Below are 15,359 nucleotides of genomic sequence, written 5' to 3' on the forward strand. Positions count from 1 at the left end.
ACAATTCAGTAATAACTTTTAAAGTAATGATTAATATTTTGATCATAGTTAAAATATTATATATCTTATTTTATTTTGCTTGATTGTATAGTATCTATGTTAATGTTTAGAGATTGAGAATGTGATTTATAAAAGATACCCTCATAGATAGATTGAGTAAGCATTTTAACTAAGATCATCAAGATAATACACTATTTTTTACATTCAGTAAATAATTTAATAATTATTTTTATCAAATATTTGTACTTTATAATTCATTATATAAATAATTACTATCTAATTACTAACAACTATCGAAATAACTAGTATTACCGAATAGGATCTAACATTCAAAGTACATCAGTAGTAATCTAATATAACATCACATGAAGTATGGAGATCAAAGAAATTAGCTTTTAACTTCGAGCGGTAAATTAATTGAACTATTCATGAACTGTTTGATGTTTCACTCAATTCAACTTATTTAGAAAATGAGTTAAGTTCAAACTCGATTTTTAATCTCATTTAGTAAACGAGCCAAACTCATACTCCACAATAGTTGAAAAGCTAAAACTCTTAAGTAAATTTATTTATAAAAATATTTATATTAATTATTATATTTATTATTCGATTTTCTAATACTCAACTCAATAAAAAAAAAAAAATTGATGAACTAAATAAGAGATTTTCAAAAGTCGACTTGTTTCAACTTTGATGGCCTCTGACAGTCTCAGTCTCCTTTAAGAATTTTCAAAATATGTAAAAAGAAAACGAAAAGAAATTTAGTCAGTGCAAAACCATGAAATTTTCAATGTGAAAAATAATGGCTTAAAAATTCGTTCAACCGATCATGCGATGGTTGGACTGTGCAAACCAACCATTTCCACGAATTTTATGCAAAAATACAATTTGTTTTTTTTTTGTTTGAATTTGCTTTTTAGGAAAATATATATTCTAAAAATATATTTTTAGAAAAATACAAAGTACAGATTTTATAAAACATAATGAGTTTTTAATTAAATTTTAAATAAATAAAAATTAAATAATTAATTTTTATAAATTAATAATTTACCTTCTTTTTTAAAACGAAGGAACAGAGTATACAATTTAAAAATCCGAATTCTCGCTAAAATTTAAAAGGCCTGTGGACCGGTATATCGTAAATGCCCGGTCCGTTTAGTAGGTTTTGGATTATAAAACGGCGTCATTTCGAACCCTAAAGCCCTGCCGGCATATTTTAAAACGTCAAAAACTTCAAAATTTCTTATTAACCAAACTGAAAAAGGAAAATGTCGCACTCCTTTTCTCACGCTTCTCTCGCCACAACGTCAAAAGTCTCCCCCTCAATTACCCCAATAACAGCAACAAGAAGAATCACCAATCTCCGCTCCGCGAAACCTCATTTCAAGCTCGCTCCACCGTCCAAATCCTACGCTCGGTCTCTCTTCACCGCAAAAACCACTCTAAACCCTGTACTCAAACCTCGTTATTCAACACCTGCCATCCGATGCCTATTCACCGGCATCATCGAAGAAATGGGCGAAATCAAACACCTTGGTACCATCCAGGACGGCGGATTCGATCTTAATATACGGGCAAAAACCGTCCTCGAAGGAGTGAATCTAGGAGACAGCATTGCTGTTAATGGGACCTGCTTAACAGTAACCAGTTTTACTAATGAAGAGTTCACTGTTGGGTTATCCCCGGAAACACTGAGGAAAACGTCTCTTATAGAGCTGGAGCCCGGGTCGCTGGTCAACTTGGAGAGGGCCGTACAGCCAACGAGCCGTATGGGTGGGCATTTCGTGCAGGGCCACGTGGATGGTACGGGTGAGATAGTGGAGAAAGAGCCCGAAGGGGATTCGTTGTGGGTGAAGGTGAAAGTAGATAAAGGGTTGTTGAAATACGTGGTGCCGAAGGGGTTTATTGCGGTGGATGGGACTAGTTTGACGGTGGTGGATGTGTTTGATGACGAGGGATGCTTCAATTTCATGCTGGTAGCTTATACACAACAGAAGGTGGTGATTCCTTTGAAGAAAGTTGGGCAGAAGGTCAATTTGGAGGTGGACATTTTGGGGAAGTATGTGGAGAGATTACTTAGTAGTGGGTTTGTTGAATCCATTAAGGCTTCCTGATACCAAAAGAGGTAATGAATGTAACGTTTCTCTTTGTACTTCGTATTTGCGTTATTTGGGAAAATTTGAATAAAAGAGATGCTATTATTGTTCAAATGTTATTGGCGTCTGTCATAGATTTGCCTGGTAGGTTTATTTTTTATTTTTTATTTTATGCAAAGTAGGCGGCCCTCACTCCTTAGGTGGTAGTGTGCTTTTGATTGGATCAACTTGTTGAAGGAGATCTATGATCAAGTAGATGACAACAATGAGAGTTATATGATGTGACATTTATGGCAACCGTTTGCAAAAGTTTGGTCTAAAGTTGTCATATTAGTATCCTGAGGTTGATGAAATGATTAATTGTTAATTAATCTAATCCATCTTGTTTTTGATGTAAGGCTAGTTATAAGTAGACAACTAGTGCTAGTTATAAGTACTACAACTAGAGAACAGTAACATTTGCCCTTAGCTTTTTTCAGAGAACATAGTTCATAAAAATGTGTTCTTGGCCTTAATAGTTGAACTGATTGAGATTGTTTTTCCAGCCAAGATCATCAAAATGCAAATCTTGGCAATATTTTGTAATTCTATGCTATCTGAAAGGAAAATTCTGAAGAGTTTGCAATAATTGAAGAAAAAGAAACAGTCATGTGTGTTTGTTTCTTTTCTCTTTCCTTCTAATTCTGTGGTTTGATCAATGAACCATTGAACCATTTGGTTATTCATAGTGTTAGGAATACATTTATCTTATCAAATTTTCTTAAAAGAAGATGGTCAAACCAACACCACGCATGATTATGCAGTAATTGTAAACTTGATGCCTATGAATTTATATGAAATGATTAAAATTTTAAGGATATCAAAACTGTAAACATGCATCTGGACAAGGAGACCATTTGTGGTGCAAAAAAAGGTAGAAGACAAGTGTCTCTTAGAAGTTTCAGTTTTATGCTTTTTTCTGTGATTTAAAATGTTATCCAAAAAATCAAGGGAGTTGAGAAAGGGTTGATAAACCTACACTATGTGGCAAGGTTCTGCATTTTCTTTTCAGAACTGCTGTCCATTAACATGTAACAATATTATGGCTTCGGATAATAGATTTAAAAAATGGTCATTATGTAATGTAACGGTTGTTATATAAAGGTTATGGGAGGTACCTATGCTGTTATCCCCATTATGTAAAGGGAAAAACTTTTTGTTGTTATTGTAACAACCATTTCCACTGTTATGTAAAGGTAAAGGCCATGACAGCCATTAGCATATGAAACTTATTATTTTTTTTTTTAGACAGTAGCCCGCTTTCCCAAGCTGCCAACACACCCATTTCTTAACAACATGGTTGTCAAATCGAGGTTTGAATTGAGAATTGAAATGGTCATTTGTGAATTGAGAATTGAATCGAATCGTAAGATTCTATATAAATTCTTCAAATTAATTAAAAATGACGTGTTATAAAAAAAAGTTAAAAAAAATTACACAGACATTTTAATAAATATAAATAATCATATAGCTAATTAGAATTTGGAAGTATGCTTTATAATAGAACGATATATTCTTATTATTTTATATGGTTTTATATTATAAATTATGAACTCTTGAATTGTAGACAATGGTTATCATTTTGCTTGTGCTGAAACTCTCATTTAAATTTGATCAAATGATGAAATAACAAAAAAGGATAGCAAGTTAAATTAAATGGTTAGAATATATTAATATAAAATTCTATAATTTAACAACTATAATTGGGGAAGTAAATTAAAAAGAAAAAGAAACAGAGAAAGAAAAGAGAGGGAGAGAAAAAAGAACCGCCGGTGGAAGAAAAATAACTAAGAAGAAGGTTTTGTATGTACTTCTATAGTAAAAATGACATGAAATCTTAAAAATTTTTAAGATATAGGGTCTAATAACCCTCTAGAAAAAGAATCGATCGAATCAGTCGATTCATATTATTCACCCGATTCACCATCTAATCTGAAGACTTGGTCATGATTTAGGAATATTTATGATTCGCCTCATAGATTCGAATCACTAGGATGGAGAATCGAATCTAATCAGATCGAATGATTCAAATTGAGAACCATAATATTCTAGCAACAGTCTTAAAAACATTCCTTTGAGTTGCTGGTTTTCATTTCTTTAACCCACTTTAAAATAATTCCACATTTTGTTGAAGATCAAGAGAAATATCATGTAGAAAGGACTAAGGAGTTATTAGTTAAGGTTAGATTTGTATACATTACTTTGCCTTACGCTAGTTGGTTAAAATACGTCTTGATGAAGAATGCAACAACAACAATAACTAAGTCTTACTCTCAAACTAGTTGGGGTTGGTTGGCTATATTGTGGATGATGAATGTATATCATTAATTCAAGGTTTTTATTTAATGTATTTATGCTTATTAGTTAGATGGATTTCTTTATTTTAGTTGATTCTATCATCTATCAGATTCGGTTCTATACATTTTGCAAATTAAAAAAAATAAAAAATTTGCATATCGGTAGGATGTTATATGTTATAGCTGTGTGCTAGGGTTCTTGATCCCTAACAGAGTTGGTTTCACCTTTAGAATGAGAACAGAATAAGAAATAGGGAGAGAGATAGAAGAAACAGATTAGGAATAGAGAGAAGAAAAGAGGAAAAGAGAGGGAAAAGATTATAGTTTGTTACTGAATCTCAACATAATCAACAACAGACTGAAATGCCTATATTTACACAGGCATGGCTATTGAATTAAATGTTCTTGCCAATTATTCTGCCCCTCCATATTTCTGGTACAAGTTATAACTTCTTCCTAACACTTTCTTAGCTACTCAAACTAGTTTTACTTCTCATCTTCCTTTAACTATCACTAACCTATTTCTTCGTAAACCTGGGTCTCTGATATTTAACACCGTGATAGCTCCGTTTCTGTTACACACAACGACAATTGTCATTGTGACCATGATCACAATTTAAATCCATGGTTTTAGTGCTTTTGTTTGTCTTTCTGCATAATTAATTTTGACTAACGTGCAGTAAAAAAAAATGAAGTCCAAATATGGCATATTTTATTTGAGAATGATAATATACAAAGTTTACCCTTTAAAACTTAAAACATGACTGTTCATGTTTCCATGTCTTTGCTTCCACCCTTGTTTTTGGCTTTTCATTTGTTTAAGTCCTGCTAGCAGCCGCCATATTTGAGAGAGCACAAATACACAGGTTTACAGAGTGTGATTAGTGTCTTTCTTGTCTCATTTTAGTAAGATGTTTAAAGAATATGGATCTTGAGGTGCATCTGATAAAGCATTCACATTGCACAATTATGATGGCTATTCTCTATTTTTGGAGTGGCATTCATCCAAAATTTTTCTGCTTTTGACCAATTATCCTAGGTTTGACTGTATAAAATTCTAACAGGAGTTATAACTCTGAAATTTTATGCTGTTCTTGATCTTTTGTAGGCCTTGATTGTGTACATACTGAAAGAATGTGATGCACCTGCATGGATCCTATGAGTTCTAAAATAGAAACATGCGGAGTTTCTGGATGTTGTTTTTGGGATTAGTTTCCATCCTTAGACAAGCATAGGAGGCTGGTTACAAAGAAAGTGCATAAGACAAGTAATAGTTGTCAAAGAGCATTGTTATGAACTATTTAGAGATTCATCAACCCCAATCAATTTATTGCTGGATATCTTATCAAAACCAGTTATCATACTGTTGAGGAACCATGATTTCATTTGAAGATGACTAAAGGCTAAAGTGTCTGCTAGGAACTTTCCTTGGCCTCCCAAGAGTAGTAGTTTGGTGGTAAATGCATCCAGTGTCATTTCTTTGCATTTTTGTTCACTTGTGTTTTTATGGGTGGGCTGGTTTGGGGAACAAGTTGTTTAGTGGTTTATGGACAGTCCAAGCAGTTGTCTCTCACATGCTGGTGCAGTTTGTCATCTATGTGGGCTACATAAGTCAAATTCACATAATAACAACAAAGAAGTATGAAAATGATTTGTTTATCGTATTTCAATCTGGCATTGCTTTTTCCCAATTTGGTCAATTCCACCATTGCTCCATTATGTAAATTGGCGATATTATTGTGAATTTCTTTGGGTGGGTTTTTGGAGGAATAATTTTATGGCAAAGTGCTCAGTGCCTGAATATTAAAATTTTTTTTTCCAGAGTCTAATTGATCTTTTACCTGTATTCTGTCTCTCGCACTTCTAATGGCTCATGAAATTTTGACTAAATATTCAGAAGATAAAAAGCATTGCATTTTTTGAGTTCATTTATTTGTGTTGATTATCCAGGCACAAGCATGAGGCATCTTCAAGGAAGTATGGATGAGCCTCTGAAAAGTCAGATTTATCATGTGCTTTGACTCTTTATTACCTTGAAAGGTCCTATACCAAGTAAGTTTACTGGTGTTTCTTAGAATTCAGCCAATCTTTTGATCTTACACCTGAGGAAGTTGGTTTTTCTCCCACAAACATTGGACTAGAGACGGAGCTATTTAGCATCTTGCCTGATCTGTTTATGAAATTTGACAAGCTTCAAAATAAGAATGAGTTTGTTTCTGGTCACGGACAAATTGACATAAATATGTGATTGAATTGTAATAATGACGTCTTGTGCCAATGCATGAGTTGCTAGCTAGGCCTATCTTTCTGTATTTACAAGCCACAACCACATAAACAGAAACCATTTGATGCTTTGACCATAAAATGATGTTCATCTCATCTGGTAGTATGGTTTGCTTGTTCTGTTTTCCTTCCTGAAAGATCAACAAAGCTAACAAGTTTATAAACAAGGCTAATTGGAGCAAAATATATGCAAGTTTCTTTGCACCAAATCAATTTATTGCTTAATAAAGGTAAGCCTCAGAAAAATCGATATAATTATAATAGTTAATATAATGAACTAATGATTTTCAAAGTTCTCTTATAATTGAAAAAAAAAAAATTGTCAAAACAATAATAACAACTAATCCTTAATCTTAAATTAATTGGAGTTGACCATATAGATTTTTTTTTTTTTTTTGTCGCCATTCAATTTTGTTAAACACTATGTTCAAATCAATATTCAGAATTTGTAAATCCTTGAAAAAATTTATCAAAAGTTAAAAAAAAAGTTCTTGTTTTTTAATTTATAATTTGAGCCTAAAAGTAATATCAAAATCTAATAGTAATTTCGATAGGCTTCTTTTGGATAGGTATGAATTTTAAATAATGAGGCATTTAAATTAGATATTATGTTAAAATTTTATAATTTTTCACGTGAAACACAAATTCAAATCCTCAATTATTTTAAATGCATCCCTGTCCATACGATGCCAAGCTTACATGTGATAAGTGAAACGCATCCACTTTGACCTCTTAAGTCTGAACACGGTGCCGACGGCTCTTCATGGCCTTCCCTCAACTATTTAGTTGGCTACTGGTTAGGTAAGGTATTTTACTATTGTCCCGCTTTTGTGTGGTTGGTTGCTTAGTTGTTTATGGACAATCTAGCAGGTTGCAGTTTCCATGCTCTGAGATTAATTTAACAGGGTTAAGTGGGTCTAATTCTTATATGATTACGTAGCAAAACAACTATGAAATTAGTTTCTTTATGGCTTTCTTTTTTGTGCCTCCTAATTTTGCTTTGTCAGCAATGGATATGCTTGTTGCCTCGTTATAAATTACTTTCAAAAGCTTAATTTTTTTTCTTTATGATTAGCTTTATTCTTATGTATCCCTCATTTCTTGTCGTTTATATTGCGTTGACTCCACAGATGGATACTTTTCTTTCTTTTTTTTCTTTTTTCCAACTTTGAGAAAGTTTAATGCTTTCTTAGCTATTCATTTGTTTAACTTCTGGCCTGGATGATGAAATCATATGACACAGCCCGCACAAGCTTAGTGATCATTTGTTGGATTTCATTTCAAACATTTAGAAATTTAATATTGTGTTAAGAAAGCTAGCGGTGTTAATATTATACATTAAGATTATTCTATGGTGCTCCTGCTGTTCATATAGTTGTGCGCTCCACTAAGGATCGCATGGCAAGTAGAGGTGGCAAAAGGGTGGGGTCGGGGCGAATTTCGGTTTGAGTCAATTGGGTAGTGGATTTATTCGAGTTACCCTTTGAGTCGCTCTATAAAAATATTTAAACAGATTTGAATCTGTTTGCATATTGTTGATATTTTTCTTATCAAAATTTTAATTTTTAGGTCAAAATTCAAGTTAATTAAGTCAATTGAAATGGGTCTATGTCAAATAAGCTCGTACGAGTTGTTAGATTAATTATCAATTTTGTAGGTTATTTGAATTGAATTACTTTGAATTTTATGCAGTTTGAAATGGTTACAAGTCACTTTGGATGGAGAGAGTTCAGATTGAAGAATCAAGATTTGCAATCTCTATTGGCAAACTTATTTGTTTATGGCAAATTTAAGGACTAAATTGAGATTTTTCTTATCAAACATATAGTACCCAACCTCGTTTCTTGCAGTCCATCCAAAAAGAGGGACATAAATGGATTGGTTGAGTGGTAACTTGATTTCCAATCTTTTTGAAATCCATCTTACACTCTAGTTCCAATAATTGTCAAGTACATGTAAGACATAAATAAATTGCACGTATCTTTGCATTTATTTGGGCGTTCAAAAGATTTTTCACATTGAAGATATCAAAGAAAGCTTAAAAAATCTCCATTTCTGAGGTATCCAATGTATATGAACCTTTTGAACCATTGTCATGCCTTGTTTTCTTTCTTGGATCTAACACATATTCCAAAGGCCTACTTGTCACAGGACTACAAGATGACAAGGACAAGCTCGCTCATCTTTGCCTAGCGAACTTGGTATCTGCTTTCTTGTGCCGTGAAAATCAGCTTGGCTTTGTCTTTTAAAGGGTGGTTGTAAGATCCCTTGCTTCTCAAACTACCTCCACTCAAATTGACAAATTTTACCATTTAAATAGTGGTTCACAAAAACACTTGGTATGACAGATGTCATAAACTTAGATGATTGACAACTTTTAGAGATATTTCAGTATTACAAGCACATACTTCTTCTCTTGTAATACCATTAATTATTAAATATATTAAAATTAAAATTAGAAGATATTATAGTTTGATTCCGGTTTCTTGATTCTAGAAATTAAAGTTGATAATTTTGGCCTGAAATCGACTAGGAGCCACAAGAATAGAGAAAACAAAAAAAAAAAAAAAATCTCATGTGCTTGTCATGGACAGAAAATACACTTGCAAAATCACCATGGTGTGCTTGGAATCTTTTTATTTGATGATGTATTGCATTTTTCTGTAATTTTGTAGCTTTCATATTCAAAAAAGTGGCTTTTCAGGCATGACAATTTAGAGTTAGAGATGGTTAATTTATTTTTATAAAAAGAAAAAGCATTTTCAGTAACTTTTTTTTCTGAAAGGTGAGGTGATTGCGTGTTGTTATGTGGACCATACACGTGGTAACCTATAATTGCTTCTGGGTTGAAAAAACTATCATGGCCAACTTCCGAGCAAGTCATTTCCTAGACATCAATATCGGCCTGCCGCGAAAATCTTTTTTTACCATATTACCCCTATCTCGGGTCATGAGATTCTAGAAACAAAAAAATTCTTTTACAATGTTGCCCTTTGCCTCTTTCTTTTTCTTTTTAATAGTATTTTTTGGGTGAGGCAAAATTCGGTGGAAAATGATAGAGAGAGCATCTACAACAGTTAGGCCTGGCCGTCTGTCTGATCTGGACTAGTTTAGTTAAAATTGGTGATTTAGGTTTTGGAGAGTAAGTGAATCAGCATCAATTTGGATCAGTTAGATTCCAATTGATTCTAGTTCTTAATAGATTTTAAATAACTTTCATTTTAATTCTTATTTTTGATATTTTTTATTTTAATTTAAAAAAAAGTTATTCTATGTGTGACACTCTTTCAAGTTATCATATTTTAAAAAAAAAATTATTTAGATTGATAGCTCGAATCATCAATTTTGATTTAAGGTTTGAAAGAGAATCGAAATTGACTTTCATAATTAGTCTAATTTTGATTCTGATGCTTAAATTGTTGACTCGAGTTAGTTTCAGGTTTGACCTAAACTAGTCCTAGTTCGATTAAGAGACTGGACTTACTCTTTATTAGATTTAATAAGAGTATTAAACGATTTGAATCGATTTAAATTTAATATTAAAAGAGATTGAAATTATATAATTTTTTTATAATTTAATTTAATTTTAATTTTAATTTGGATCTGATTTAATTTTAGTATATTTAATTATTAATTTTTTAAAAATTTTGATTTTAAACTAAATCACCCAGTTTCAAAATTAATTTTTATATGGGGAAATTATTAATATTCGAAAGAATAAAAAGACAGCAAGGGCATGGTTGCCGCGTAAAATATACGATGTTACCGCTGACCAAAAATCCCTCTATAAATAAAACTCTGATTCCTTACCTCACCTCATCACCACCTCTCATGCCTTTGATTATTTCTCTTTTCAACTTTTCTTTCCAAGAAACCAAACAAGCAATTTTCTCGGGCGTTTATCAGAACCAAGTTACTACAATTCCAATTCCCCATCTCTCAAAATCAATGAAGAAATCAGGCCTCTTCGCTGCTTCTGTTGCTGCTGCTTCTGCTACTGCTATATCTGCTTCCTCTTCTTCTTCCACCTCAAATTTTAGCTGTAATTCTAATATGCAGCTTTCTCCTGAGGTAAGTCTTGAAAATAATTATTTTTCTCTCTTCTTTGGAAAATCTGAGGCCTGCTGCTTCTTTTTCTTTTCCTCTTTTTCCCCCCTTTTTGGATTCTCTGTTTTGGTTGTTGGTTTACATGCTCTGCTGTTCCAGTTTCGATGTTGATACTCGAGAAGTTTGGAATTTTGCTTAAAATTCTCCGAATTGATTGATTTTCTTGAGATTTGGGATTTTGAGGCTTCCCTTTTATGGGTATTCTTTAGATTTTAAATTTATTCATTTTTCCCCAATCAAATTAGGCCCAACTCTTTTTCAATTTGAATTCCAACATGGTTTTTATTTTTTATTTTTTCTTGATATTAATTATTGTCTGATTCTTCTTGCAGGAAGCTAGCTCAAAGAAACATCAACAGAAATCACCTTCCACAGACAAATTTGCACCAAGGTTTGATGGGTTGAGGTTTATTGAAACTCTGGTCACTGCTCACAGATGAAGTTCTCCTTCTGGCTGCAGAGCTTCGCCATCACTAATTTTAACTATCCATCCTTTTCTTTTTCTCTTTTATTTAGAAGAAAAGAATGAGAAAAACAAAACAAAAAAACAAGAAAAAAAAAAAAAGAGATGATGTTGAAGAAAGTCTTGACTTTTATTTGTGTTTTTATTTATTCACCCTTCAGCAGATATGTATAGGAGGAGAAAACTGTAATATTTGAGTCAAGTTCTGTGACAACATATGTTCACACCAAATATATATATATATAAATTTTATGTTAAGGACTTTGTTTGTGTTGTGTTTGCATCAGTGAAAGTGCCAACTGGCAGAAAATGATTGCTTGTTAGAATGATGTGTTTTCTGATGAACGCCATGGTGGGTTTGGCCAATTCAAATTCCCACTGGACATTTTCAAGATAGGCAGCTTATGGCTCCAGATTCCTCATGAGAAATTCCCCATGCTATAGTAATAGTGTTCAATGGCTTTGGAGCTCTAAAAGGAAAATGATTGCTAGTTAGAATGATGAATTTATGCTAAAATCACCTACAAGATTTTGAGATCTTTTAATAGAATTGGAAATTATTAATCCATTTTTCACTGATAAAACTAGAAGATTGAATATGGTAATGTCAATGGCTTTATTGTCTAGCCTTTAGTGTTATATTCTTCTTGCAAAAGAATAATGAAATGAAGCAAAATTTTCAATTCTAACCCAAACAATGGGAAGGCAAGCACAATATATATTTGTTTTCAACAAGTGGGTTGCAAAATTAATCAAACCTCTCACTTCCCATAAACACTCACCCCTTCCAATGATTCGAACATGAGAATTTCAAAATTGCTTAGCTTAGATTCTTGACTAATGATTTAATTTGATTATATGATTTTCTTGGGTAAAAGACATAAATTACTTTTGCCCCAAAATAATAATTTGGTGTTAAATCATCCATCAAATCAATTGGTTTTTTTAACCATATTATTTGGCTGATTTCATTTTGATTGAAATTAAAATTTGAGGCCTTATAATTTTAGATATAATTTTCTAACTATGTTCATGATCATTAGCCATGCCAAATATTTGACATTTCATAATTTAAATTTATTTTTATAAGTAGATGCAATCACAATTTGATTTGAATTTGAAATTGGATTGGAGCTTCACGGCTCAAATTGAATCAAAGTGATCTTAGTTCAATTCGGCTCAAATCGTTTTTTTTTTCTTTAAAAATGTAAGAAATTTAACAGTAGAATTGGTTCCAATTGAATTAAATTGAAATTGGATTAGAATCAAAATTGGGAGACCTAGTGGTTCGATCTTAAATCCTCAATTCTAGGAACTAGAATGATGATTCTGACTCAAAACCGAGCCAGACAGGCTGCTGGCCAGGTCTATCCTCAAGAGCATCCTTTTCTTGGACTATTCGGCCGAAAGGCATAATCATTGGCTCTTGATGGTGAAGTTTGATATGAAGGATTTAGAAAGCGCACAAGTAGAATCCAACATTTAAATTGCAAGTTGAAACTATTCCATGGGTATGATCTTATATATGATTTATTTCATAGCAATTGAATCAACCCAAGAGATAAAGATTCCATTCATGTTAGGTGTTACCCTTGTCGCTTGCTTTCTCTATTGGGATGCCGACAATAAGCTTTGCTTACTGGGATGCAGAACTTGGGATTTGGTTTGTCCTTGGTGTAGAGTAGATCATTGAAATTTAGAATGCAAAATTGGGTGACGTAGGATAGTAACATGGGATGTTTAATAGTTAATCAAATATTTTGAATTGTTATGCTTTGTATTATCGCTTTAAACATATTTACACTAGAAATCAATGCTCCTATGGAGTTGTCTATTTCATTACTTTTATGTTTCAATATGGAGAAGATAAAGAAGAAAGCAAAAAGCAAAGGTGATGATGACCAAAGAGGAAAAGGAGGGATGCTCATTAGAGTGGAGGTAGAGACTTCACAGTCAATAGATTGAAATCATTATATCCAATCATCCACACTCACTTCCCTACGGGATTCTCTATCTTCCTTGTCTAATTGACTCTTTTCCTTTTTATTTGACAAGAGCTGAAAAAAAAAAAAAGGATGAGACCCAATACATATTTTACTGTTTTCTAGGAAAAATATCAAGCCAAAAGTGGAAAGATTTTTTCTTCAAGAGTGTAGATAGAATGCAACTCCGCCTAAGTAGTTTGCTCTTAGCCGGTCCCAAGCCCGGATAAAGAAGGAGGGTTGCGGTAGGTAGGTGACAACCAGCGTAAAAATTTTGTCACACCCTATGATATGGATTCAAATGATATAAACGTTGGGGCGTCCTCTATTAATGACGCGCTACATCGGAGCCCGGGTGTAGTGAGAAATATGCAAGGGTGTAGGGCGTTCACCGAAAGCGATGCACCATGCCGGCGCTCGGATGTGGTGTTAAGTGAGCAAGGGTTCCCACATCATGGACGGGTGTGGGTAAAAAAGTTAGTCCATAGGATAGACAGTAGAACAGATAGTGGAACAGAACACAAGATATACATAGAAAACAATAGAAGATATCATAAAAGGAGACTAATTAGGAAGGAACAGGATAGGGGGAGGATCAGGGTTGGTACTTAGAATGTTGGATCAGGAAAATTAATGGAGCTTGTGGATACCTTGGAAAGGAGAATGGTGAATATTGCTTGCATTCAGGAGACTAAATGGGTAGGAGAGAAAAGCAAAGAAGTGGGTAATTCATGGTACAAACTGTGGTTTACTGGAAAGGAGAGAAATAAGAACGGAGTGGGCATAATCATAGACAGGACATTGAAAGACGCTGTAATAGCTGTGAAAATAGTAGGAGATAAAATTATACTAGTAAAGCTAGTACTAGAAGGAAAAACAATAAATGTAATTAGTGCTTATGCCCCATAAATAGGACTAGATAGTGAGAGTAAACAAAGATTTTGGGAAGATATGGATGATTTAATGCAAAGCATACCAAATGAAGAGAATATTTTCATTGGTGGAGATTTGAATGGACATGTAGGAAGTGATAGGCAAGGCTATGAGAATATTCATGGAGGTTTTGGTTTTAGCAGTCGAAATGAGGAGGGAAAAAGCATCCTGGATTTTGCTATGGTATACGACCTAATACTAGCAAATACCTACTTTATAAAAAGAGAGTCACATTTAGTGACTTTCAAAAGTGGGCAACATAGAAGCCAAATCGACTTCCTCTTAACCAGGAAGACAAATAGAGCTCTATGCAAGGATTGCAAGGTCATTCCAGGAGAGGCTTTAACAAGTCAACATCGGTTAGTGGTCTTGGATGTCAAGTTTAGGAACAATTCAAGTAAGGTCAGAAGAAATAGTGCAGCTCGAACAAAGTGGTGGGAGTTCAAAGGAGTAAAGCAAGTGAAGTTCAAAAATGAACTTCTCGAGTCCGAAACATGGAAGCTGAATATGGAGGCCAATGATATGTGGATACAGATGGCATCAAAAATTAGAGAAGTAGCTAGAAAAATACTTGGAGAGTCTAAAGGACATGGACCACCCTCAAAAGAGAGATGGTGGTGGAATGAGGAAATACAAAAGGCAGTGAAGAGAAAAAGAGAATGGTATAAGAAATTATCTAAATGTGATAATAATGAAGCATATGAACAGTACAAGATAGCAAAAAAAGAGGCAAAAAAGACAGTTAGTCAAGCAAGAGCACAGGCCTTTGAAAAGTTATATGAGAAACTTGGAATTAAAGAAGGGGAGAAAGATATTTATAGATTAGCAAGGAGGAGAGAAAGGAAATGTCAAGATCTCAATCAAGTTAGGTGCATTAAGGATAAAGAAGGAAAAGTGTTGGTGAAAGATGAGGACATTAAAGAAAGATGGAGAAATTATTTTAATGATCTCTTTAATAATAGTCAAAATGGTAATAGCGTGAATATAGACTATAGAACGATAGAAAAGAATGTGAATTATACTAGAAGGATTAGATCTTTAGAAGTAAAGGAAGCACTTAAGAGAATGAAAGTGGGTAAAGCCTGTGGACCCGATGGAATACCAATTGAAGTGTGGAAGTGTTTGGGAGATATGGGAGTGGCATGGTTAACTAAATTAT

The 15,359-nt window shown here is 33.3% G+C and overlaps 2 protein-coding genes and 1 long non-coding RNA gene across 4 annotated transcripts; all 3 read left to right on the plus strand.

Moving 5' to 3' along the window:
- The first annotated feature begins 1,231 nt into the window (after positions 1-1,231).
- LOC110668304 (riboflavin synthase) lies at positions 1,232-6,811 on the plus strand. Of its 2 annotated transcripts, none has more exons than XM_021829497.2 (2): positions 1,232-2,125; positions 5,541-6,096. In XM_021829497.2, exon 1 carries the CDS (start codon positions 1,269-1,271, stop codon positions 2,112-2,114), a length of 846 nt encoding a protein of 281 aa, XP_021685189.1. In that variant the 5' UTR covers positions 1,232-1,268; the 3' UTR covers positions 2,115-2,125; positions 5,541-6,096. The 2 variants fall into 2 exon arrangements, with proteins under 2 accessions (XP_021685189.1, XP_021685187.1); XM_021829495.2 differs by lacking the exon at positions 5,541-6,096 and adding an exon at positions 6,383-6,811 and having other exon boundaries at positions 1,233-2,125.
- Positions 6,812-7,208: 397 nt separating this feature from the next.
- Positions 7,209-8,707, plus strand: LOC110668307 (uncharacterized). The gene is made up of 2 exons (XR_002497496.2): positions 7,209-7,516; positions 8,408-8,707. It is a non-coding gene; the product is annotated as an uncharacterized LOC110668307 (long non-coding RNA).
- A 1,812-nt stretch (positions 8,708-10,519) lies between these two features.
- LOC110668230 (uncharacterized) lies at positions 10,520-11,543 on the plus strand. Its single transcript, XM_021829384.2, has 2 exons — positions 10,520-10,786; positions 11,155-11,543. Exons 1-2 carry the CDS (start codon positions 10,547-10,549, stop codon positions 11,260-11,262), a joined length of 348 nt encoding a protein of 115 aa, XP_021685076.1. The 5' UTR covers positions 10,520-10,546; the 3' UTR covers positions 11,263-11,543.
- The last annotated feature ends 3,816 nt before the right edge of the window (positions 11,544-15,359 follow it).

This window comes from Hevea brasiliensis, chromosome 10 (assembly GCF_030052815.1).
Source record: "Hevea brasiliensis isolate MT/VB/25A 57/8 chromosome 10, ASM3005281v1, whole genome shotgun sequence".
Classification (NCBI taxonomy): domain Eukaryota; kingdom Viridiplantae; phylum Streptophyta; class Magnoliopsida; order Malpighiales; family Euphorbiaceae; genus Hevea; species Hevea brasiliensis.

Bases quoted from the DNA above. Each gene is read 5' to 3' on its own strand.
- LOC110668230 (XM_021829384.2), top strand. From the start codon at position 10,547: ATGCCTTTGATTATTTCTCTTTTCAACTTTTCTTTCCAAGAAACCAAA. The intron at 10,787-11,154 runs GTAAGTCTTGAA...TTCTTCTTGCAG, and splicing joins ATATGCAGCTTTCTCCTGAG to GAAGCTAGCTCAAAGAAACA.
- LOC110668304 (XM_021829497.2), top strand. From the start codon at position 1,269: ATGTCGCACTCCTTTTCTCACGCTTCTCTCGCCACAACGTCAAAAGTC.